The sequence below is a fragment of the Spea bombifrons genome, chromosome 1 (assembly GCF_027358695.1).
Source record: "Spea bombifrons isolate aSpeBom1 chromosome 1, aSpeBom1.2.pri, whole genome shotgun sequence".
NCBI classification, from domain to species: Eukaryota; Metazoa; Chordata; class Amphibia; order Anura; family Pelobatidae; genus Spea; species Spea bombifrons.
The window spans coordinates 118357249-118381964 of NC_071087.1; the positions used below are offsets into that span (position 1 = coordinate 118357249).

A 24716-nucleotide genomic window follows, 5' to 3' on the forward strand; every position below is an offset into this window, starting at 1 on the left:
ATATAAAATATGTATATATATATATACACACATTACATGTAAGGCATTCTTGTCCTGTGTGAGATTTGGAAAGCTGCCACTGATTATGTTTTCCTTTATAACATGACATTAATGCTATGAACACAGCCACCCAACTGTCAACACCACATCATGCTTGCCCAACATGAAATGTATCTTTCGCAGTTGCACTGTAATCTTGTATTTCAATGTAATCTTGTATTTCAATGTAATGAGACTAAATGTAGCTTTCCATACTGGACTAGATAATAGGTAAGTAGCCAGGCGAATAACTTGCTTCTTGTTGCGATAAATCACATCATCTGTACAGGTACACAAACAAAATAGTACTTTCCCCAGCCCAAAAAAACAAAATACCTTTATTATAATAAACCAAGAGGCAATTCATAGTCAAATAAAAAAAAATGTGCTCCATCATTCTTTTAGAACACAGGATATACTAATGTTTTTTCACCAGATTACATTAGTCAGCAGTCACCACCACAATGGAAATATACTTCATTATGTGTACTTATTTGACTGCTGCAAGATAATTAGACACCATATTCTCATTTAGAGTCCTGTCTTTAATACCATTGAAGAAAAGATCGGCATACTTTACTCACATCCCAAAAGGGATTAGATTTACTGTGTGAGTTGATAATATAGAGTCCATGCTTTTGTTGATAGGACAGCACTCCCTCATCCAGATCCATTGGCCCCAACAACAAGAAAAGCAGCCGATGTTTGCTGCAGTGGGTCCGTTTTTATGATTTGGGTGCAGTTCCCCCCCCCCCCCAACCTTTAAGCAGCAGAAAGGCAGGCCTGTCGGATGCTCTGTGCCCAAGTGTTCAACAGCGCTGTCAGAGAATGCTTGTCAGGCAGCTGTAGGAGCTTGGACGTCATGTAGCGATACACGGACTGCAGGAATGGGTTGGCTTCTGAAGGGAAAGAGAGATGGCGGGGAGAATATTATAGTTATAACATTGAACACTGTTGAGTAGTAGCATGCTACTGTTAAAGGCCATCTAGTTAAAGTACCATATTGCCGAGGGTTATCCATCCACAATGGGCTCTGCTCTGGGTAATCAGCAGGGACGCTAAGTTGCAGTGGAGGAACACTTGGGAGGTTTTTATCATCTGAGGGAAAAAAATCAAAGCATTTCTGTGTAAAAAGTACTAACACACAAACGCTACTCAGAATATGCAGGAAACAGTAAATTCTTACCTGATAATTTATTTTCCTAATAGTATAGGAGATAGTGCTGTCTATGCAGGTAGGGCAGGAAACTACAAAATGCCCAGAACCCCCCCCCCCCCCCCCCCCCACACACACACACACACACACACACACACCCTCAGTGAATCCAAAAGAGGTTGTGCAAAATCAAGATTATTGCTACTAATTGTAAGTGACAAGCAAAATAAATTCTCAGGTAAGAATTTACAGTTTAAATCTCACTCGCAGAAGCATAGGAGATATAACAAAGCTAATGGGTGGGCTGGGAAACCACAGCCTGCAACACTGTTCTACATGTGAGGTCTCCAGCCGCTAATGTTTAACAAAGGCGCCGCTCTGCAGGTCTGGTCCATGAAGACCCCAGCTGCCTCTGCTCAAGAAGTTGAGACACCTCGGGTGGAATGAGATGGTCCTCTATAGATAGATCTTCAGGCAGTGAAGCTGATGTTCTTCATCATTCTTAAGCCTGGAGCAAAAACTATTGCAGATGGAAAGGAAAGAATATCTTGGGTTCTTTGAAGGTGTATGCACCTCCAAAAAAAAAAAAATATATATATGAAGGTTAGGTTTTATTGTAGAGACCTTTGAATCTGAATCTCTTGTCATCCTGCTGGCTAATATCAGGGCCACCTACAGAACTGTCTTCAGGTAGAAGAGCAGGTTGTTTGTTTTAGAGTTGCAACATGAACTGTCAAGGTCTAGGATCTGGCCAACAGCAATGTTACCCAAGTGAAGGTGTCTGAGGGAACATCAGGAGCAAAAACGTCTCCAAATCTTGCCGTAGCATAGATTGGTAACCTGCTTCGCACAATGGTGTCTGCAACCACTTCACAGAAACCAGACTGTACTAATCTCTACCTTTCAAAAGTCAGCCCATCAAATTCAGATGTGTTGGATTTGGATGAAGGACAAAAAGTCTGGTGTCACCTGTAGTCTTCTGGGATTCGCCACTGACAGACCAAATCTGGGTACCAAATCCTTTTGGGCCAGTCTGGAGCCATAAGGATCACCAGGCAACCTACTTGTTTATCTTCCTTAATACCTTAGATATGAGGGGCAGAGGAGTTCTAACAGGCCACCACTGTGCAGCTGTCCAAGAGCATCTTTATAGCTTTTCCATGAGTCTGTTCTGCCAGGACCATAGAGCTTTCTAGACAGATAAAAGTTCTATAAGACTGACGCAGAGACAACACTTTTTGGGCTGACCAGAGGCCAGAAAATCATCTTCCCATGGTGGCACCTTAGCCCCCAGGCTAGCATGCGTAGAGGTGACTAACCAAGCTGGTTTGGTCTGCTGAAAGTCTGCTTTCAATCTTGTACTCTGTAGACACCACCTGAGTAAATACCACACTCTTGCAGGAAGCGTACACCTCCTGCCCAGATCTGGGATAGAAGAATCCCAGGGCCTCATGATAAAATGCTGGGTATAGCACATATGCACATATGCCCTGGACAGAGCCTGCCTTGTCAAAATTGTAAGTCTCGAGTTGCACTTGTCTTCCAGAAGAAGCTGTTCTGGCAGGCTGGAGCCTAGACTTTTGGAAATTTATTATCCAGCCTGGGTCTTGTAAAAAGGACAAGGACCTCTGGATCTGGCAAACCAGGATATTTGAGGAGCTAGCAGCCAGGAGAAATAAGGTCTGTCTCAAAAATGGGAAGATCATCGGGAGTCCTGGGTCCTTGATGACTTGAATGGGTTAGGATGAAAACAAGGCAAATCTTTTCTTCTGGCCTTCTCTAGGAGCACCCCCAGTTCCTTCCTAAACAATTCCTTACCTGAAAAAGGAATAGTTGCACAAGCAAAGTTTGGAGACAATATCAGCTGAACATGACAGGCCACAACAGGGCCGAAGTTCTAGCAGCCATACGGACAGATTCCATGACTGCATCACAATAAAAACTGCAGCACTCTTGCTGTCTGAGGGGCATTTGAGACCTTTATTTCTCAGTGCCCCCTATTAACATCCTCTCCCAGTTGCTGCACTCACAAATTCCTGGATCTGGGAGACAGAAGCCATCGCCTCAATACCTGGTACCAGCTGGGGAAACCCTGGTCTGAAGTAACACTCATTCCAGAAAACCACATCTCCTCAAGTTATCTTTTAAGGTTTTGTCTTCATTTTTTCAAATTCAGATATAGAATCCTCTTAAGGAAGGCTGAACATAATTTTCTTGTGGCATTGGATAGGGTCCCTTTACAATTCCTGCTGGCCTGGTGTTTAGTTTTTGAAGTGGCCTTCTTAGGAACCGTGGTTTAACTCTGGCTTGTCTGAGGACATCCAAGCAAAAAGAGCAAGAAAGTTAAGGAGAGAGCAGAGAGTCGAATTCAGCCAGGAAAAAAACGTTCTGAAACCTACTTGAGAAAAGGCAAAAATACCGTATTGGCTCGAATATAGGCCGCACTTTTTTCCCCCACTTTAAGTCTTTAAAGTGGGGGTGCGGCCTATATTCGGGGTCTAACGCCGGGCAGGCAGCGGGGTTAGGATACAGATCCCCCGCAGCGGTGCAGGGGACCTGCATCCTACTCCCCGATACGCTCAGACAGCCTCCCCTGCCAGCACTTCCCACGGGGGGGGTGCCGGCACGGGAGGTTGTCTAAGCGCATCGTCCGCACGATGCGTTTTACCACCCCCCCCCGGGACTTACCGGAGCAGACTCCCGGGTGTCTTGTGGGGCCGGCGGAGGACATCTACGCAATACGCGTATACAACTTCCGGTGCCGGCACCCCAAGACACCCGGGAGTCTGCTCCGGTAAGTCGGGGGGGGGGCAGAGGAGGACAGTGGTAGCATATCTCGGAGGGGGGGCAGTGGTAGCATAAGACAGTGGTAGCATATCTCGGGGAGGGAGGACAGTGGTAGCATATCTCGGGGAGGGAGGACAGTGGTAGCATATCTCGGGGAGGGAGGACAGTGGTAGCATATCTCGGGGAGGGAGGACAGTGGCAGCATATCTCGGGAAGGGAGGACAGTGGTAGCATATCTCGGGGGGGGGGGGGACAGAGTGGCAGCATTTTTTTTGGTGCTTTTTTAAAGAAAAAAAACTTTATCTTTAAAAAAGCACCAAACTTTTAGGGTGCGGCCTATATACGGGGGCGGCCTATATCCGAGCCAATACGGTATATATTACCAGCAGACAGCATGTAACAGGAGATACATGAAACAAATAGTGAAACGCTGGAAAAGGACTGCCAAAAAACGCTACAAAATCCATGATAGCCTGCATCTTTGCCTTAGGAACGCTGTCTTCCTAACCCAAACCAGGAAGCGGAATAGTCCTCACGAATGCACTAGCTGCACGTCACAAGCTGGCAGCAAAGTAGGCCATCTGGAAGATGTTGCGGGTTCTTGCATCTTGTCCTTGGTAAGAACACTGCTGAAGCCCGAAAGGAAGGGACTGCGATGCCCGCTCTACGGTTTCCAATAGAAGGTAAACAGAGGCAGAACCAAAAAAAGGGGGGGGGGGGGTTCTGGTGATTTTGTAATTTTCTGCCCTCCCTTGATAGATGGAGCCATCTCCTATGCTACCCGGAGTGACATTAAAAAGTGATTAAGCGTGTCAGCTGAACAAGAAGCATAAGTAATAGGTAGTATTAATAAAATGTATTTACTTTAGAAGCTGCTATATCAACAGCACCCCCGTACAAGGTTTACTACGTGGGAGGATACATGTTATCACTCACCTAATTTGCAGATAAGGTGAACAGTCCCATTGTTGCTACAATGAGAAGGGTCGAGATTGACCAGAAACTTTGAGTGCAGTTTTGCAACCTCCCCCTGAAGCACAATTGGTATGGTCTGCCTTTCATCTTCTTCAAATTTTCTCTTTCGGGGAACAACGGTCTGCATTCTGTGAGAGAGACTCCACTCATGTGACATATATGCATTTACGTAACAGATCATTAGTTATTGACCCACAGTTAATGTTGTTTCTACCTTAGAATTCCATTACCCAATACATTTACATAAATTGGAAAGGGCTGGGGACCTGTGCTTCTGTTGCATAAATCTCTTTGGTATAACCCAGTGACCCTCACTGGGAGTTCTGCACAGTGCAGCCACACAATGAGCCAATTAAAAACTAGCTTTTAGGAACATGGATCTCAGCAAAACCATCTTAGAGGAACCCCCTTCATGAGGATAACCAGAGGTAAGGAGATGTTCAGACGTAAGGAGACGTAGGACAGCAGGCAACAAATGCATCAACGGTCACAGGTACAATGGAGCTGGTCTTATTACCTTATCAACTAATAGTCTGCTGCTTGGGCCAATCCATTGACTTCTAAGTCGATAAGACCACTAGTCTAAATTTTGCACCAGAATCGCTTTTTGCAATGTGTAATTCACCAGTGGATGATGTATTAGTTCATATTTATTCATTGCTTTGCTTAAAATGATGCATTATCTGGCTCAAAGACAGACTTAGAAGAGATTGACCGATGAACACAAGCGCTACTACATTGTGTTTTGACATTTATATTAATAAAAAAAAAACTATATAATATTTATCTACTCAAATATTGTACAGCAGGCATCCCTATTAGGAATGAAGACATCAGGACAGTCTGAAAATGCAGGTGCGGCTGTACCCCATGGATGCACATGAAACACAAATGGACTAATCCTTCTGTTGCATAAAGCTGTATTTCTAACAAAGCAGCAGCTATTAATTGCTCAGTTGGCAGTCATTAGGATATTGCACTTACGTGACTGGCTGCCCATGGATAGCAGTCATGGCTGGCATGAATGTTCGATAAAGTGAATGGTTAAATACAGGTGAGCGGATATTTGCTAATACAGCATCCAGAAGAGGTTGGCAAAGGTACTGCTGCTTAGTTGATGGAACTGTGGGAGGAGGAGGGGTTGGCTGAAAAAGTAAAAATAAATCGTATAAGTCAAATTGTTACTACCATCATGCTACTGTATATATATATATATATTTTTTTAATTTATTATTATTTTTTTTAAATAAAACTTTGTAGGTAGGCGGTTTTATTTGCCACCACTTACAAGCACTACATTTTTATACAGCAGTTGATAAGGACATATTATATGCCCCTAGTCCAAATGGAAAAAAAAGTTAATAGAGTTTACTTAAACATATACTGCAGCGCTCTAGGCAGCCAATAAAGTGTCTGAAGCAGTCTGAAAACTTCCTCACCACTGCCATGTCATTCTTCAGCTTCTCCAGTGCAATCTCACACTTTTGCAGGGTCTTCAGGGGGCATCTGTGGAGGGGGACAGGCATGAAAAGGTTTATAATGAGGGGTAACAGAGAATGAAGTGTGCATTTGTGCATATACACATACCTCTTAGATGGGTCAGTCAGAATATCCAGGAGGCTCTTCATCTTACTGAGATCTTTCTTTCTTTCTAAAAGGCCAAAGATAGAGGTTACGCTAGATCTGAAACCAATCAAGGACTTTGTACTGCATACAATTTTCTTGTATAAAAAGAGCATTCTGTATTCTGTACAACAAATGTAAAGGTGTTCATATTTTGTACTAATAGTCTCAAAATAACAAAAATACTCCTTCACATAGTTGTAAATGTACTTTTAGTGATGAGACTGGAACTTCTCATTCTGAACTTGTGTGTAAGGTTTTGAATAGTAAAACTCTTGGAGGCTAGATTTTTCCACCATGAGTACCCTCTAACGGAACCATTTGTAAGACCAATATGAAACAACAGTAGAAAAGTGAATTTTCTACCAACCTCAAAAAGGTATCTACATTTCGGTCTAAATTCACATTTATTTCACAAGACAATGAATATCAAGTCTTGGATATTGTATTCAGTCTTATAGAAGAACAGACCAAATGTAACAGAACCCACCTTCATTCTTATCAATCTTGTTAATCATCCGTCTCAGGGGCTCTATATACTTAGACAACTGCTTCAGCTTCTCCAGGTACTGCTGCTCCTCTGACTGGCTGGAGCTTGCGGGGCTCATGACAGAATTTGGATTTCCTAAGTCACAACAGTTAGATGCAGCTGAGAACACAGTTTAATAGGCACAAAGCACCTTTGAACATTGCTCCTCTAACAGACCCATTAAGCAGCAGCATGCAATCTGTCAACCTGGGCCTGCCATGCTGGGCCCTGTTGGCCTAGACCAGAATACATTGCGTCTTACCTGGCGTATTAAGGGGTCCCGGAGAGGGCACGCTGAAATTTTGAGGAGTGCGGGCTGATGCTGGGCTTTGAGAGGGCTGAGGGGATGGGCTGGGCATGAAGCTGCTGGGAGAGGGAGCTGGACCCGAGCTACAGAACGAAAAAAAACATTCCATTTTGCTGCTGGATATTTCATTTCAATAGGCAATGTAAATGAAAGCACTGTATAAAAAAAGTCATACTAGAAAGCCCCTATACATCATCATTATACAGGTAGTGTCAGCTTTCTGGTGTTTTTAAGGAGTGTTGCTTACCTGACATTGGAGTTTGGTTGTGACATGGGTTGTGAGGGCTGTGGTGATGGCTGAGGAGGTGGGGGCATGGACTGTGGGGTTTGCACCTGCTGTACTGGTGATGGTGAAGACATTAAAGAGATATTGTTCTGAGTGACCTGAAACAGACATAATACATGTGAAAATAAATTCAGAAGCACCATGGTGGCAGGGAAGAGGAACTGCTAGACATGGTACCCAAACACATAATTCAACATCATACTGCTCCTGTTAAAGAAATAGTTCTTCCTCCTGTTAAATGACTGACCTGCAGAGGAATTATTAGTGGAACATGGTTGTATGTGTTGTAATCCACCAGAGCAAGAGGCACTAAAATATTAACTGGATGTATTCCGGAACCTGCTAAAAAACCCCAAACATATGTTCAGTGTCACAAAGGGTGACTTCTATGATAACTCTTAAATTAGTTTTCTGCAATTTGTTTTTTACTCAGCCACAAAGGTACGATAATGCAAGCAGGCCATATGTACCTCTTCAAACTTTTCAAATACCCATGTGAGATGACTCAATGACTTAGAACAATACAAACAGTTCTACACGATCAACATGTAGGGAAAAAGCAAAATGAAGGAGAGTATGCAAGATCTAACCAAGTATGACTAGAAAATCTCTCAAAGTCTGCAGCAATTGGCGTGACAATAGCAGGGCAGTATATTTCCTATACTGTTACACCCCAAACAGACTGCTTTCCCGATACTTCAGTGAGACCACTTTTAGAGGACTTCTAAGGGAAGAAGACACAATCAATGCAATGAAAGGTTTTCTATAAATACAGGACACACACACACTAATAGATTCAAGTTCCCATTGCAACAAAGCTCAAGCCTTGCTTTCTGCAATGGCAAGGGTGAAGACAATGGGTTAATATGTCAGACAGACATGACATTCTTAACATCATCAAAGAAGCAGGTTTCGACCGACCCACAGGAGCACTGTGTGGGGTTAGGACCTGCAGGAAGCCAGCTAACCGACAGACTATATAACAGCTCTGGCACCCGTGAGTCAGTCAATACCTGTGGGATCTGCTGTCCTCCCACAGGGACGGAGCTTGGAGACGTGGCAGGTGGTGTGGTGGTGGGCGGGAAGCGTGGTCTTACTGGCATCCCACCTCGAGGCATAGCTCCGGTCATCATCTTTGGAGGCAGAGGTACATACAACAGACAAAAGTGAAAACAAGAAATGCAGTGTGTGGGGCAAGATGGAATAGAGGTGCATGCACTACCAAATGTAAGGGACCCAAGGCCAGTCTACAGATTACAGGATAGGATTGGACAGCACCCCAAGCACTGCACACCTGCAACAGAAGCTTGCAGATAAAAGCAAGAATTGGTAAACAGCCCCATACCTCACAAAAGCTATTAGTTTGTTTTATCAACTCCACTCTACTGTTTCATCACATGCATTGTCTAGCAAAATCATGAGTTTCAGGTATATATGAAGAAGTAGATCTCATAAAACCACCAAGCACCCCAAAATATTAGCAGCCGAGTACAATTACTACATTAGTGTTTGCTTTAAATGTTACAAAGATTTGCAATATCATTTAAGCAGAATGTTTTGCCGCATAACACATCAAAAAACTTGCCTCTCTGGTATTTTTACTGGTTAAACAAACTAAAACGAGGGTTCTGCAATCCGACACGAGGAGATACATTTAACTTTCGGTTTTGCACCTTGCTGTTTTTCCACTGCTTATCCTGTGCAAGTATTACATATTCACAAACCTCTTCTCACCAAAGGTCCTAAATAGTGACTTTAGCTGTAAACTATCGCACCTAGAAATGGACTAGCCTTAATTCCTGTATCACAGAACCAGCAGGTTAAATGCAGAAAGGAAAGTCCTACAAAGTGACCGGTACAGCATGAGAAACATGCAGATTCCATAGACTGTTCCATAGAGTAAACAGAACATGTTGTTTTCAAAGCAAAGGTACAAGCTTGCATGGTGGACACAAATCAATAATAATGTATATTCCGGTAAATCTAAAAAAGATGATTTGAATGATTGTGAATGTGCCAGGAATGGGATTTTCAGTGGAAGTAGTAACTGCAAACACATTTAAGACAGCCTGGGATCTAAGTAAATGGTAGTTCAGAAAGGGCAGACTAGATGTCACTATAAACATATCCATTTTTGTAATTGTGCTGCCTTACAATATCTTGTTCCACATGGTAAACATATGAGGTATGTAGGGCTGCAACTAACGATTATTTTAATAATCGATTAGTTGGACGATTATTTTTTCGATTAATCGATTAATCGGATAAAAAATGCAATTTTTTTAAATTTAAAATAATGTAATAAAAAAGGTACAATTTACACTTTCATCTCTTTATTGTAATGGCCTCTCTCTATTCACCTTCTTATTTTACTGACATAATAATAAAAGCTACAAGAACCCAAACAGTGCTTCTCAAACTAGGTTTTAATACAAAGTTATTAGTAAATATTAATTCATATGTTAACTATTTTTCATATTTAATAAAAACTATGAGAAAAAAAGCCTTGTTTAAATTTTTTTTATTTACCAAACTGCCCCCGGTTATGCACATCTGACCCCCAGCTTGCCACTCTGCCCCCATATATGCCTTATACCTCTTATATGCCAGATTCCACTGTGCCCCCTGATATGCCACTGTGCCCCTGATATGCCTTATACTCCTTATATGTCAGTGATATGCAACTGAGCCCCCTGATATACCTTTTACCCCCAGATTTGTTTTACCCAGATTTGTTTGATATGCCTAATATCGATATGCCTTATACCCCCTATATGCCCTGAAATTCATAATACCCCCCATACACCACTATAACTCACCCATGCACAACTTTGGCTCCTCCCCCTCCCATACACCACTCTGGCTCCTCCCCCCATATTCCACTCTGCCTCCTCCCCCTCCCATATACCACTCTGTCTCCTCCCCCTCCCATACTCCACTCTGCCTCCTCCCCCTCCCATACACCACTCTGGCTCCTCCCCCTCCCATACTCCACTCTGCCTCCTCCCCCTCCCATACACCACTCTGCCTCCTCCCCCTCCCATACACCACTTTGCCTCCTCCCCCTCCCATACATCACTTTGGCTCCTCCCCTCCCATACATCACTTTGCCTCCTCCCCCTCCCATGCACCACTTTGCCTCCTCCCCCCTCCCATACACCACTCTGGCTCCTCCCCTCTCCCATACAACTCTGGTCCCTCCCCCTCCCATACTCCACTCTGGCTCCTCCCCCTCCCATACTCCACTCTGCCTCCTCCCCCCTCCCATACTCCACTCTGCCTCCTCCCCCCTCCCATACTCCACTCTGCCTCCTGTCAGCAACGGATCTTCACTAGACACCAGGGAGCCGGGTAGAGAGGCAGAGTGGCGTATGGGAGGGGGAGGAGCCACAGTGGTGTATGGGAGGGTGGCTCCCATACACCCTTCTGAATCCTCCCCCCTCCCATACACCGCTCTGCCTCTCTACCCGGCTCCGTTACTGCAATTCACTTACACTGTGGCTTCTATGAAGCTGCAGTGAAAGTCCTTGTCAGTAACGGAGCCGGGAGAGAGGCAGAGTGACGTATGGGAGGGGGAGGAGTCAGAGGGGTGTATGGGAGGGGGGAGAGAGACGGAAGTGAGAGACCGGCCGACAGTGAGGGGAATCCAGGTCTCCTGCAGCGTTGCGGGGGATCTGGATTCCGGTGTTATAATCCGATCTCTGTTTGAGATCGGATTATTATAAGGAGAGGAGTTTTTCAGAGCATTTGCTCTGAAAAAAAACTCTTTTTATAATCGATAAAAATTGATTCGATTAATCGATGATGAAATTCGTTGCCAACGATTTTCATAATCGATTATTATCGATTAGTTGTTTCAGCCCTAGAGGTATGATCTGTTTTTTATTGCATATAAATATTTTTGTTGGATAAAAAGATTTTATAATGAATCCATTTTTAGTCTTGTCTTTGTTAAGATTCATGATATAAAAATATATCTAATTTACACCAGTGTGACCATGAGTCATGTAATGGGTTGACTTTACTAAAACTTTCAGTAGTTGTTTTTTTTTTGTTTTTCTTCTTTCATCTTATCAACTCCCCTTAAATTCTATGGTTTAGATTCAACCCCTTACCTAGTTCTTGGTCGCACTGGTGCTAATTAGATATATTTTATATCATGAATTTTTACTTTAACCCCTTCAAGACCGGGACGTACCTGGTACTCCCTGGTCACGTGTCATCAGCAGACAGGGACGAACCAGGTACAACATTGATGATACAAGATCCAGCGTCGCTCTGAACGCTGGGATCGTGAGGGGATGGCTGCTACTGACCGTTGGGTGACCCCAGCGATCCGTGGCAGCCAATCCCACCTCAGTTCCATGCACGTGATCGATTCTGAAGCGAATCACGTGTACGGAACTAGGAAATTTAAATGGGTACGCGGTCTTCAAGCGAAGACACAGTACCCAAATGCCAGTCTCAAAGGGGTTAAAAAAGCCAACACTAAACGTTGATGTATTGCGTTCTAAAGTATTTTTAAAGAAAAATATTAATATGAAATCAACATCATGAGATCATAGTTTACCATGTGGAGCAAGATATTGTAAGGTGGCAAAATTCCAAAACATGGATATGTATATAGTAACAGAAAGAGCCAACAGAAGGACTATGTTTTCCTAGGCCAAAACGTTGCCCCTGAATAAGGCACGGTGAGATTTAAGTATTACCCCAAAATGTACGAATGCAGCACTTTTTGTAGGAGAAAACGAAATAGAACTTACATTGAAGAATTCTGACGATGCCATTTAGTGGTCAAACCATTAAGTGGAACTTCCCACAAAGTTAATACAGATAACTTTAAGTCTAAAGAGCATGACGCTTGCACGTGTAATTAATACAAAAAAAAATTACCATTCAAATACCTAATCTCTGGTAACAGGGTCAGTGTTCCTCCAAAATGTTACAATGAAAGGCAGGGTATGATGCAGCAGTAAATACTTTCGCAAGAGCACTTTTACTGGGAACTGCAGCTGCAGCTGCCACTGGAGTAAAGTCCTGCAGCACGATACTGTCAGAATGGGGACACTATTGGTGCCATATCCACACTTGCCAGTCTCTCCCTTCAAAAGGGATTCCTCCCAGGTGATCTAGTTTTAAATTCACTGTTAATACCTTCCTACTTAAATTAGTCATATTTTTTTTCTCCGAGATTTTATAGATCTAGTATAGAAGCAGCTGTACAATACCTAGCGACTTTTAAAGAGAGAATGGGGCATGTGTAACCTCTGAAAAGAACACGATAGCAGATGGCTCCACTGCCAACCAGCAGGCAATTAATATTCAACCACCACACAGGGACCAGAATTAAAGAAGTACTGCAAGTTACTGAGAATACCCAAATGTTGCTAGAAAGATTACCCTTCCTGAACTTGAAGTCTTAGGCACTTTTTCTAAATCAAAAGTAACAAACTAACATTTTTGTTGCTGGATATATGCTACACTAGTGACAGACATATGGAGATGTCCATCCCTGCAATCCAAACACAATGCTGCCAAGATACACTGTGCTAAACCTGCAATGCTTCTTTAATTGTGTCGCCCGATATTGAAAAGTCATGCATGAGAAGAAAGTCTCTAGCCGGCAAATACACTTACCTGTCCCGCTGCAGCTGCCATGTGGGCCTGAGCTGCCTGATGCTGAGCTGCCTGTTGCTGTGCCACTTGCTGAGCCTGTTGCGCTACTTGCTGTGCCTGCTGCTGAGCCTGCTGTTGTGCCTGCTGCTGGGCCTGTTGTTGTGCCTGCTGCTGAACCTGCTGCTGGGCCGCTTGCTGCTGGGCCTGTTGTTGTGCCTGCTGCTGGGCCTGTTGTTGTGCCTGCTGCTGGGCCTGTCGCTGGACCTGCTAAATACAGGTAGATATGTAAAGCCAAACACGTTGTGTGAAAAGTATAGCTAACACAAGAGTTGCAATTGTTCTTTCAAGGACTTCTGCGGAAAAACACACAAATAAACGATTAATACCTGCAGTATCTTCAGCTGATGCTGCTGTTGGGGTGTGAGAGTTACAGACAAAACAGGGGGGACCATTGTCTGTCCCTGAGTCTGGTTGGAGAGCAGCTGCTGCTGTTGCTGTTGTTGTTGCTGTTGTTGCTGCTGCTGCTGCTGTTGTTGTTGTTGCTGCATCTGCTGGAGCTGCATCTGTTGTTGCTGCTGCTGCAACTGTTGCTGTTGCATGGGCTGCTGTAACTGCATTGCCTGTTGTATGTGAGCTAATCTTTGTAGCTGTTGCTGCTGCTGTTGTTGTAATTGCTGGCAAGACAAAGGGGAAAAATAAAAAATGTGGTATGAGAAGAATATGCTGTGTCTTTAGAAATGAAATGGACCAGAGGTGGGTGAGCTGGCCAAAATGAGGTTTAAACCTGGCCCAACTGGCAAGATGAGTCCACCCAACCCAAACTTCACTTTCTTTGAGATAAGGGTCCCCTGAAACAAGGAACCTGATGAGGATGCAGAGCCAATACTCATTCAGGTGTCATGCTCACCCAGCCGCTCGGCTTGGCCAGACATTGACCTCAGGCTCACCAAGTCATAGTGCAATGTACCTGTTGTTGGTTCTGCTGCTGCTGTTGCATCTGCATTTTCAGAAGATGTTGCTGCTGGGCCTGGGCAGCCTGTAGTTGCTGCTGCTGTTGTGCTTGCTGCTGCTGGGCTTGCTGCTGCTGCTGTTGTGCAGCTGCCACTTGAAACTGCTGCTGCTGCTGCTGCATGGCTGTTTGTTGAACCACTTGGAACTGCTGCTGTAAGGCCACCTGCTGCTGCTGTTGCTGAAACTGCTGCTGTTGCTGTTGTTGCTGCTGTGCCATTTGCTGTAGCTGCAGCTGAGCTGAAATGTAGAGTGGAAAGGGTTAAAACGTGTCTTAATTTAAAAAGCACAAGTTAATATTGGCAAATGTAACACTAAGAAAATCGATCTGACAAACATACAGGCTCAGAGATCAAACGTGGTCCAATTCAGGACCTATTTCGTTATTACTTGGAACCAACATTTGTTCTATCACAGCTTTTAATTACTGTAAAACTTTTAAATTGGTGGAAAATGATAGGACAACTTGCCCTACTCAGCGATGGAATAATGCTCGCTGGTACAAACAAATATATTTGTCTGCGCAAATTCAATAGCCAGTAGAATGTTTGTTTGCCTGACTCATCATTTTGCTAGTACTATATATAAATGCGACCCAAGGTCACCTAAAGGAGAAAGAAAAAAACAACCACAAAACAGGATTATCACAATGTAGAAAGTGTCAAATAGCTCCCCCTTTGAAATAACTTACTAGGCTGGTTTGTACCAGGCACTGTTATTCCATGTCCTGTCATCCCAGAGGCACCCGGTTGACCAGGAAGAGTCATTTGCTGGGACATTTGTGCCATTCCACCAATGCCTCCCATCTGGGTTCCAGGAGGTCGGGCATTCATATTCATTGTTTGTGCACCAACCGGTGCTGCCCCAGTCAGATTCTGTAGGGCATTCATAGAGTCTGCAAAGAGATGAGAGAATATTACAGAAAGAAACGTGCGTAAAAAACAAGTCTGCGGGATGTTTTATATCTTACCGTTCACTGACGCTTGAGACTTCTTGTTATCTGTACAAAAAAAATCATAATATATTTAAAAAAAACGAAATATAGTAAAGCAACTGCAATAGCTTCCGTTGATCACTATACTTAATGCAAGGTATCATGTGTAATAAAATAAGTGCCTTGAATATGGGATTGGTAATTACAGATGAACGACACAACTGAAAGAAGAGGGACTGTTTTAGGCTATATTTTGGGGTGGAAGGGGGCAGTTTCTATTCTTAATTATGTAGTCCATGTATTAAGGTTAACACTCACGTATATCTCGGAAGTGGATAATAAGCCGGGCTACCAAAGAAAGGTATTCTTCCTGCAAATCAAGGAACAGATGCTTAACGAAAATTAACTATATCATACAGTTAGTTAAAACACAAATCTTTACAAATAACAGCCAGTTCAGCAAAAGCATGGAGAAGCCAGGTATCTGTGCAAATGTGAGGGAAAAAAGCATGACACTTACACGTGTTTTAGCTTTTAGAAACACATGAGATTCCATATCCTTACTGGACTTATTATGAGCAACTCCTGCTTTGCGCATTGCTTCATCTCTGAAATATAGAAAAACAGGAAAAGAAAATATTTTAACAATGTAAATCGGGGGTCGACAAATTTGGCTTGGATCTAGGAGACATCCCCCCACCATCATGGGTTTATTTTCCTGGCTCCTGGGGTTTGTCAAGCCTTGCCATACACTTTTTTTTTTTTTGTTAATTCTCCGTTTATTGAAGAACAACATGACATTACACAGCGGCACAGCAACAGTAAGGCACAAGTAAAGTAGGCAATGAGCACCACGATAAGAGCGACAATCGCCCGCACAGATACAGTCTGATAGGGTATCACAACAAAGTGCCCGACAACAGGTGGTTACAGTTACAAACAATAGCAGGTAGATTTGTGTAACAGACATGTGGCAACAATACTAGCATACGGAGCAAGAAATAAACACAGTACCCAGAGAGAGCAACGAGCTCCGGAATATGGCATTACCTAAACAGCAGTAAAATCGAGTCAGAAGACCCAGGTAAGACGGGTACTTACGATAACAAAGGAAACCAAACCAAAACAAAGACCTGTGTGGCGGCAGATAAAAAGGAATAAAAAAAAGAAAATGTAGAACAAATCAAATCAGAGACCCGGTGTGGAGGGAAGCCTTGCCATACACTTACACACGGAATAAACAGGGGTGTCCAACCTGCGACCCTCCAGCTGCTGCAGGACTACATCTCCCACAATGCTCTTTCAGTGAAGAGGCTGGCTGAGGAGTATGGGAGATGCAGTCCTCCAGCAGCTGGAGGGCCGCAGGTTGGACACCCCTGCCATAAAGTAACAGACACATGCTAATATCATATGCTCACAAACATTCTACGCTCATGTACACATACACACTGCATCTGTCACTACAATACGGTAGACATACTCATTCTGGCACTATACATTTACACACAGCCTGACACTACAGTATACACACACACACACACTGGCCCCAGCACTATACATTTACACACATACACACTGACACTACAGTATACACACACACACACTGGCCCCAGCACTATACATTTACACACATACACACTGACACTACAGTATACACACACACACACACACACTGGCTCCAGCACTATACATTTACACACATACACACTGACTCCAGCACTTTACATTTACACACATACACACTGACATTACCAGAGGTCAAATTGACATGTCAACTAACAAGGTCTGGAATTATATTCTGGTGACAGTACGTAGACCCAACATCCATGTTAAGGCATTCACAATAGGCGAGGTAAAAGGAAAGATGCTGCAACATTTGGCTACACTGTAAGGCCCTCCACCAAACAGATCTGACCCAAGCTCCGAGTCTACTCTCAATGCACCAACGTTACTGCAAGCGAGATGCAAACATGGGTGTCAACTAGGCCACTGGGGACCATTACACTGGCCACTCTGCTCTATGGCTATCATATGACAAGCTACTGACATCAGCTTTGAAACTATACCATCCGCTTTCCAGACTAAGAACGCACTACACCACATACTATATTCTGCGCTCGCTGAAAAAGTACTCAAATACCATATATGCTCGACTTTGCTCTATAAAAAAAAAACTGTCTTAGATTCGAGGTCATCTTATAATCGGACCTCAAATAGACTAACATCCAGATCCCCCACAGAGCTGCAGAGGACCCTCTTCTCTGGCAGCCAGTGAACGTCTGCAGGATGCGTGCAGACAACCTCTGCTGCTGCCGGCACTTCCACTAGGGCTTCTATGATGGAGCGCCGGCGTGACATGCCCTTCCGGTGCTCCATCGTAGAAGCCCCGGCGCAGAGGTTGTCTATGTAAATCGTGCAGACGTTCACCAGCTGCCCCTACTAGACACCAGGGAGTCTGAGGCACAGGGGACAAGTCTGGTGATGCATTGGTAAGTCGGGGGGGCAGAGTGGCATATCAGGGAGGCAGAGTGTAATACAGGAGGGGATATAAGGCATATCTGGGGGGCAGCTAGGCAAATAAAAGGACATAAAAACAAGACATGCATTTTTCTCAATCACAGTTTTTATTAAATATGTTTACATGTGAATTAATATTTACTTGTAAAAAAAACACACACATATATATATATATATATATATATATATATATATATATATATATACACTATACTATAGGGTACTCTTATATTCATGTGTTTTCTTTTTTTCCTAAATTAATATTCAAATTTCGGGGGGTCGTCTTATAATTGAGCAAATACGGTATTTTGGTGTGTATTTCTCTTTGGAGAGGCTGTCTAGGGCATTAAACTGCACCTTTAAAACACAAGGCTCTGTTAGGAAAGCACAGAATGCTGCTCAGTCAGCGACGATGAGCCGCATACATTTACATAAATACATTTATGCTTTTAAATAATGAGAGCAAGCAGATGGGCACTTGTGGACTACAGTCAGAATGGTGATGAGAGGATGGGAGTAGTACTAAGGTGGGAATACTGTGATAAATGCTTAACCATAGTATCAAGTATATGTGCTTCCCTGAAATTATCTATGAATAGTTTAATTGCCCTAAAAAAAAAACAAAAACAAAAAAAAACCCACACACACACAATACTATATATTTTATTAGGTACGCCTGTCATCTAAATCTAACTATGACATTTGTCCTGACCTCCTATGGGAAATAAATATGTCCAAACAGCTGACACTTAAAGCGATGTAATAATGACATCTTCAGGGGGGGGGGGTCTATCTAAATATTGTAACAAAAGATGTGGTCTGTAAGGTTGAGTGTAGTCTCTTTAATCTCCTCCTAAACATACAATTCTAGGGGTATGAGGCATTACTGTTCTCAGGATGGTGCTGAATATTTTTTTCCAGCAGGTGCAGCTATCCTCAAAGCATAACTGCTAATGGTAAAGATACATATTTTTTTTTCCTGTCCACATACTTTAGAAGAGGTTACCGCAAAACATCAAACTTGATCATCCACATTTAAGATGAGCCAACTTTTCATGTACGGCAAATAAAAAAACATAAACAAGGATCTTTCACAACTCATTCTTCTTACACGGTATGAAACACCAGCTTTCATTTACCCTACTTTACTTAAACATAGAATATGACAGCAGGCAAGAACCATTTGGCCCATCTAGCCTGACCAGGTTACCTGATGTAAAGGCTCAGACCCTAACCAGTTCTTGGTCTGGTCTTTATGCTAGTTGATTCACATCTACCACTTCTGATGGGAGGTTGCTACATTTATCTACCTCTACTTTTTCACATCCGTCATCTATTGCAACACATCCAACAGTGACGTTAATACAAGGTATGTATCTGAACATACAGTGGAGAGACTGAAGTGTCTCACCTTGAAAGAGAAAGCAATATAGCAGAAGCATAAGACTGCTTCTATCCAGGTGGCCTCCACACCTCCTCTATAGAAGATGATTGATAAAGGAAGCTATTGTCAGTTTTGTAATAAGTCGGAATTTAAATAGATTTTCCCCAGTCTTGCTGGCTGTAATGACGTTGTCAACACGTTGCTGCCCACCACTCCCAAAAAATAACATGTTTTACAAAAAAAGCCTGAAAACGTAAACATATTGCCAGTTAATATTAATAAAGTAGGACACGATATTAGTCATCAGGTAAGCCGCACACCACACGCCACTGAGGAACTACTTTAAAAATACGTATAGAGTCCCTTATCATGAGGGGTCGCCCAGTGATTAGAGCATGTGGTAGGCGTGTTCTTGGTTAACTATATAGTATATAATATTGCGGAAACACGCCTCCTACCCCTAGTGAGGCAGAGCTGCTGGCCTACGAGCTTTCCTCAGTACAAAGCATTTCCGCCTGCCCAACACGGTGAGGTAAGAGCTTACGGGCCTACACACGGACCAGCCGACCTTCTCTTCCCGGGACTCGCACTTACATTTGGCTAACCAGCTTTTGTCTGAAGGTCAAGCTTCGCCAGTCACTGTCCTGCCCCGTCACGTCCATCTCAATCCCCGGTACCGTCCGCCTGCCCGCCTCTGGCCCAGCGCGCAACAACTTCACCGGAAGTGACGCGGAAGCCACAGCACGACGGGAAATGTAGTCACTAGTGGCACTCGCCGTTGTCAGAGCGCGTTACCTACCTGTCGATTCTCCAAATGGCGGGAGGAGGAACCGAGTGAAGACTCAGGCATTTTGTACTTTTATTTCCGCCAGCAAAGTAAAGCGTGTATCCCACCCGTTTTGTATATAGCTGTATAAAGGTAGAACTAAAAGTTAGAGAGAAAAAACAACGCAGTTTGGCTTCTCATGGTCTCATTGCATCCCAACGTATAGACTTTGGGATGAACCCCTGGGTTTTACAGCATTTCTCTGCAAAGGCAACAAATACCCTGCATGTTTTAAATCTTAATATTCATATTTTATTTTTATTCATTTTCACTTCCTCAAATGGTTTTCCTAAAGAGCAGTAATACAGTATTAAGAGCATACAAAGAATCACAATAAGTGAATGTACAGTTAGGTCTGGAAATAGTTGGACACTGACATAATTTTGGCGCTGTACGCCACCACTATGGATTTGAAATGAAACAACCAAGATGCGACTTTAAGCTTTAATTCAAGGGATTGAACAACAATATTGTATGAAACGTGTAGGAATTGCAACCGTTTTCACACAGTCCCCTTATTTCAGGGGCTCAGATGTAATCGGACAAATCGACACAATCATAAGTAAACATGTTTATTTTTAGTACTTTGTTCAGAATCCTTTGCAGGGATTGACTGCTTGAAGTCTGGAACCCATAGACATCACTAAACACTGGGTTTCCTCCATTGTGATACTGTTGCCAGGTGTTAATTGCCGCTGTTTTCAGTTTGTTTATGGGTCTCTTTGCCTTTACGTTTTACATGCTTGATCGGGTTGATATGAGGCGATTGACTCGGCCATTGCATGTTTCGCTTCTTTACCTTAAAAAAAAACTTCTAGGGTCATTCGGGTCATTGCCCATCTGTAAAGTGAAGCATTGTCCAATCAACTTGGCTGAATTTGGACAGACAATACTGTATATCCCTATGCACTTCAGAATTCATCAGGCTACTTCTGTCACGTCATCAAACACTTGTGACCCCGTGCCATTGGAAGCCATGCATGCCCATGTCATCAAAATGCCTCCAACTAGATTTACAGATGATGTGGCATGCTTCTGATTGTGAGCCATTCCAAGCCTTCTCACTACATTTTTCTTCCTATCGTTCTCGTGCGGGTTGATCTTGGTTCCATCTGTCCAGTGAATGCTGTTCCAGAACTAGGCTGGCTTTGTTTTTGACAGGCTAATCTGGCCTTTCTATTCTTGAGGCTTATGAATGGCGGTGAACCCTCTGTGTTTGCTCTTGTGAAGTCTTCTCTTTTGTGGGTAATGATATGTCTGCCTCCTGGAGAGTGTTCTTCACTTGGCTGGATGTTGTGAAGGGGTTTTTCTTTACCATGGAAAAGATCCTACAATAATCTACCACTGTTATCTTCGGTGGACATCAGTGCCTTTTTTGTGTTGCATTCTTTTTTTTTTCTTCTCTGAATGTACCAAACTGTTGATTTATCCACTCCTACCTCCTTGATTTATCTATCTCTGATAGTCTTCTTTTTTTTTTTTTTTTTTGCAGATCAAGCCTGTTTCCCTTACATTGAGAGCTCCTGTGACCACATGTTTTGGGTTCACAGCAACAGCTTCCAAATGTGAATGCCACACCTTGAATCAACTCTAGACCTTTTACCTGCTTAATTGAAGAAATGATGAAGGAATAGCCTACATCTGTCCATGAAACTGCTTTTGAGTCAATTGTCCAATTACTTTTGGTCCCTTGAGAAAGAGGCTAAAGAGCTGTAATTCCTTAACCCTTCCTCCAATTTGGCGGTGAATACCCTCAAATTAAAGCCGAGAGACTGCACTTTAAGCTCATGTTCATTATTTAACTATAACTCTAATTTATTTTGGTAAACAGCCAAAATAACAAAACTTGTGCCAGTGTCCAAATACCTCTGTACCTAACTATATGTATAAGCCTATACCGGATAGGATGGGACATCCCACAAATATTTGTGGATTTTCTGGAGAATATAAAATGGGTTGTAGGGTGAAAAATACTCAAATATTGGTATTCCTCACGGTTGAGTATATGCTGTAGCCTGGCATTATCCAATAATGTGATGAGAGGTTTTATTTTTTCGTATTATCAATGCGATCACCCGTTCATACCTGATACGCTGGTGGATCTGCTAGTTGGCAGAAACATTCTTAATATATTCTGCATATATCAACATTTTTATAAGGCTAACTATTTCTTGGACTTGGTTTGTTTATATTTGGTCATTTATAAGATTCAATACAGCAGACGGAGGATTACGCAATATAGACAGCAATGAAAGGGTTGCAATGTCCTTTTCTCAAATGGTAGGGGCAGGGTTTACTCACCAGAGGAAGCCTATTGGGTGAAAAGCTTAGTGCATCACCCCCAACCAGGAAGTAAATATTAAGCGGAAGACTTGTAGGAAGCCGTATCTATTGTACAGAGCGCTGTCGGCAGCCTGGGGCTTGTTTCTTCCTTGTGGAGCCGCTCTTCGCTTATTTTAATGTAAGACGCGTTTTTGTTTTTTTTTGTTTTTTAGGAATAAAATTTGTTATACCTTTGTAACTCCTGCTCCTTCAGTCTGTTTGTCACTTTGAGCCATAGAATCGGCTGATGCTGTGTCTAACTGTGTTTGACACCTCTTGTGGGGTATCCTCAAGCCCAAATTGATGAGAAGCTTGTCTGCTGTCTGAGAAGCGAGTGCTATACCGGGGGTGGAAACCTATAACTCCGTACTTGTTTATATCATTGTGCACAACTGCAATCAAGCTGACTATTTCAGTATAACTTTCTTTTTTCTAGTTTCACTTTTGGGAGACACAGGTGTATGTATTATCATGTGCGCAACACTATAATGATTCTTAGTTTTTGCAATTGCTTTATACACTTGTGGCTATTGTATTGAGCTTGCTACAATATGTACACTTTTTATTTCATTTTATTTCTTAATGCTTTACATTTTACTTTCACACTGTCTTTTGTTTTCACTGTGACAGCAGATGGCATTATGTTGATTTTTAATTATAGAGATTGTATGCAGTTTCATTTTGCTATATCCCTTATGAGATGGGGAAGGTCTCGGGTCCAACCTTGCCAGATAACTTAGATGACATTTACAGATCTCGGGAAACCACCAGGGACGTAAAATCAAATGGGAGGTAACCACTCTTGAAAAATATGTATGTGATCAAATTACCCCAAGAAGTAACTCTTTTTTTGACCAGGAGGACAAAGAAATTATGTCTGCCTGAAAAAATTAACCTTAATGTTTTTAAATGAAGACATTGATAGGTTTGAGTGAAAACATCTCTACTATACAAGAGAAATTCCAAGCCTTTTTTAGGAACCAAAAATTTTAAACATATCACCCAACACAACTAAGATTAATATTGGGAAGGTTGGGAGAAAAATGAAAGCTATAAAACATGAGAAAATACACCAGAGATAAAGATTATAACACTAAACAGATAAGTAATCAATCAAAATCTGGAGACAGGTTGAGCATAATATTAAGAATGGTGGAAAACCCTTTGTCTTCAGCAGGTCAGAAACGAGAAAAATGAATGATGGCAGGTACCAACAAGGTAAAACTTATAGAAGAATGAGCAAAGACCACACTAAAAGTAACCACTACAATCACATTTTTTTTTCCTAGGAAGTGAAATCCTGCCCCTAGAGTGTGCAATTATGACCAACCAAACCCCACCCTTTATTCCCCTCAAGAAATCAACCCCTATTTTAAATTTTGAACACCAGAGCAATGAACACTAGAAAAGGTAAAGACTAAACACCTAGGAAGTAATAATTTTATGTCTCATCTAAAATCTATTGTTATTAAACTGGCGAATAAGGGGTAGGCATACAGATTCTATACTCATAACAATATCTTGAAGAATGTTTCCGCCAACTAGCAGCTCCATCAGTGTATTAGGAATTAAGGGAGTGAAAAAATCTCGTCACATTATTGGGTAATGGCGTGTGGAATAACAATATTTGAGCATTAATTATCCTAGAGCCCTGAGATTTCATTTTCTCCTGAAAATCCACAAAGCTTTAAATCACGCACAAGGCTGTTTTATCGTATTCAGTATAGGCTCAAAATCCAATTTAGCATATTATGTGGATATTTGTTTGCGGTCTATAATGGCCACTTAATATGTAATTAGATCTAGAATTGAAAGATTCTACATCTTGGTGATGTGACTTCAATGTATACCAATATATCCCATACTAGAGGCCATGAAGCATTGCAGTATTTTATTAATTAAGGTTCCCTGAGGCCCAGAAACACTTTATTTTAGACAGTTTAGCCTGGATTTGTAGAAATTATTGTAAATTTGTTGGCAGCGACGCTTATTAACCTATAGATGTTTTATAGATATGGTTTTTTTTTATTATTATTTAGGATGGACTTGAAGGCAACCATTGTAGAGTTTTTAACATATCTTATGAGAACGTGTGGGGAATTTAACGAACTCCCCAATATAGCATCTGGATTTAAATATTTATTTATGCCACCATTAGGACAAAGACCCATTCCCAACAAGTGGACATCTGTAGCTATGTACTGTTTAGCCGCGGACACTACAGGCCATTTCATTCATTTATATGAGGTTAAGTTCAATGGATAAAGGATTCCATAATATAGACAGCAGTGAAAGGGTTACAATGTCCTTTTCTCAAATGATAGGGGCAGGGTTTAAGCGCCCGAGGAAGCCTATTGGGTGAAACGCTTAGTGCATCACGCCCAACCAGGAAGTAAACATTAAC

General features: G+C 42.4%; 1 protein-coding gene across 5 annotated transcripts; it reads right to left on the reverse strand.

The window, feature by feature from the left end:
* Window positions 1–360: 360 nt before the first annotated feature.
* Window positions 361–19890, reverse strand: MED15 (mediator complex subunit 15). 5 transcript variants are annotated; one of them, XM_053470514.1, is made up of 18 exons: window positions 19759–19890; window positions 15784–15871; window positions 15582–15633; window positions 15300–15329; window positions 15021–15224; window positions 14289–14569; window positions 13708–13995; window positions 13343–13561; window positions 8716–8835; window positions 7664–7800; window positions 7372–7499; window positions 7071–7205; window positions 6545–6608; window positions 6397–6463; window positions 5942–6102; window positions 4919–5085; window positions 1039–1137; window positions 361–938 (listed from the first exon to the last, which is right to left on the reverse strand). In XM_053470514.1, exons 1-18 carry the CDS (start codon window positions 19824–19826, stop codon window positions 802–804), a joined length of 2445 nt encoding a protein of 814 aa, XP_053326489.1. In that variant the 5' UTR covers window positions 19827–19890; the 3' UTR covers window positions 361–801. The 5 variants fall into 5 exon arrangements, with proteins under 5 accessions (XP_053326489.1, XP_053326481.1, XP_053326473.1 ...); XM_053470506.1 differs by having other exon boundaries at window positions 13343–13564; XM_053470498.1 differs by having other exon boundaries at window positions 13343–13585.
* Between the last annotated feature and the right edge of the window lie 4826 nt (window positions 19891–24716).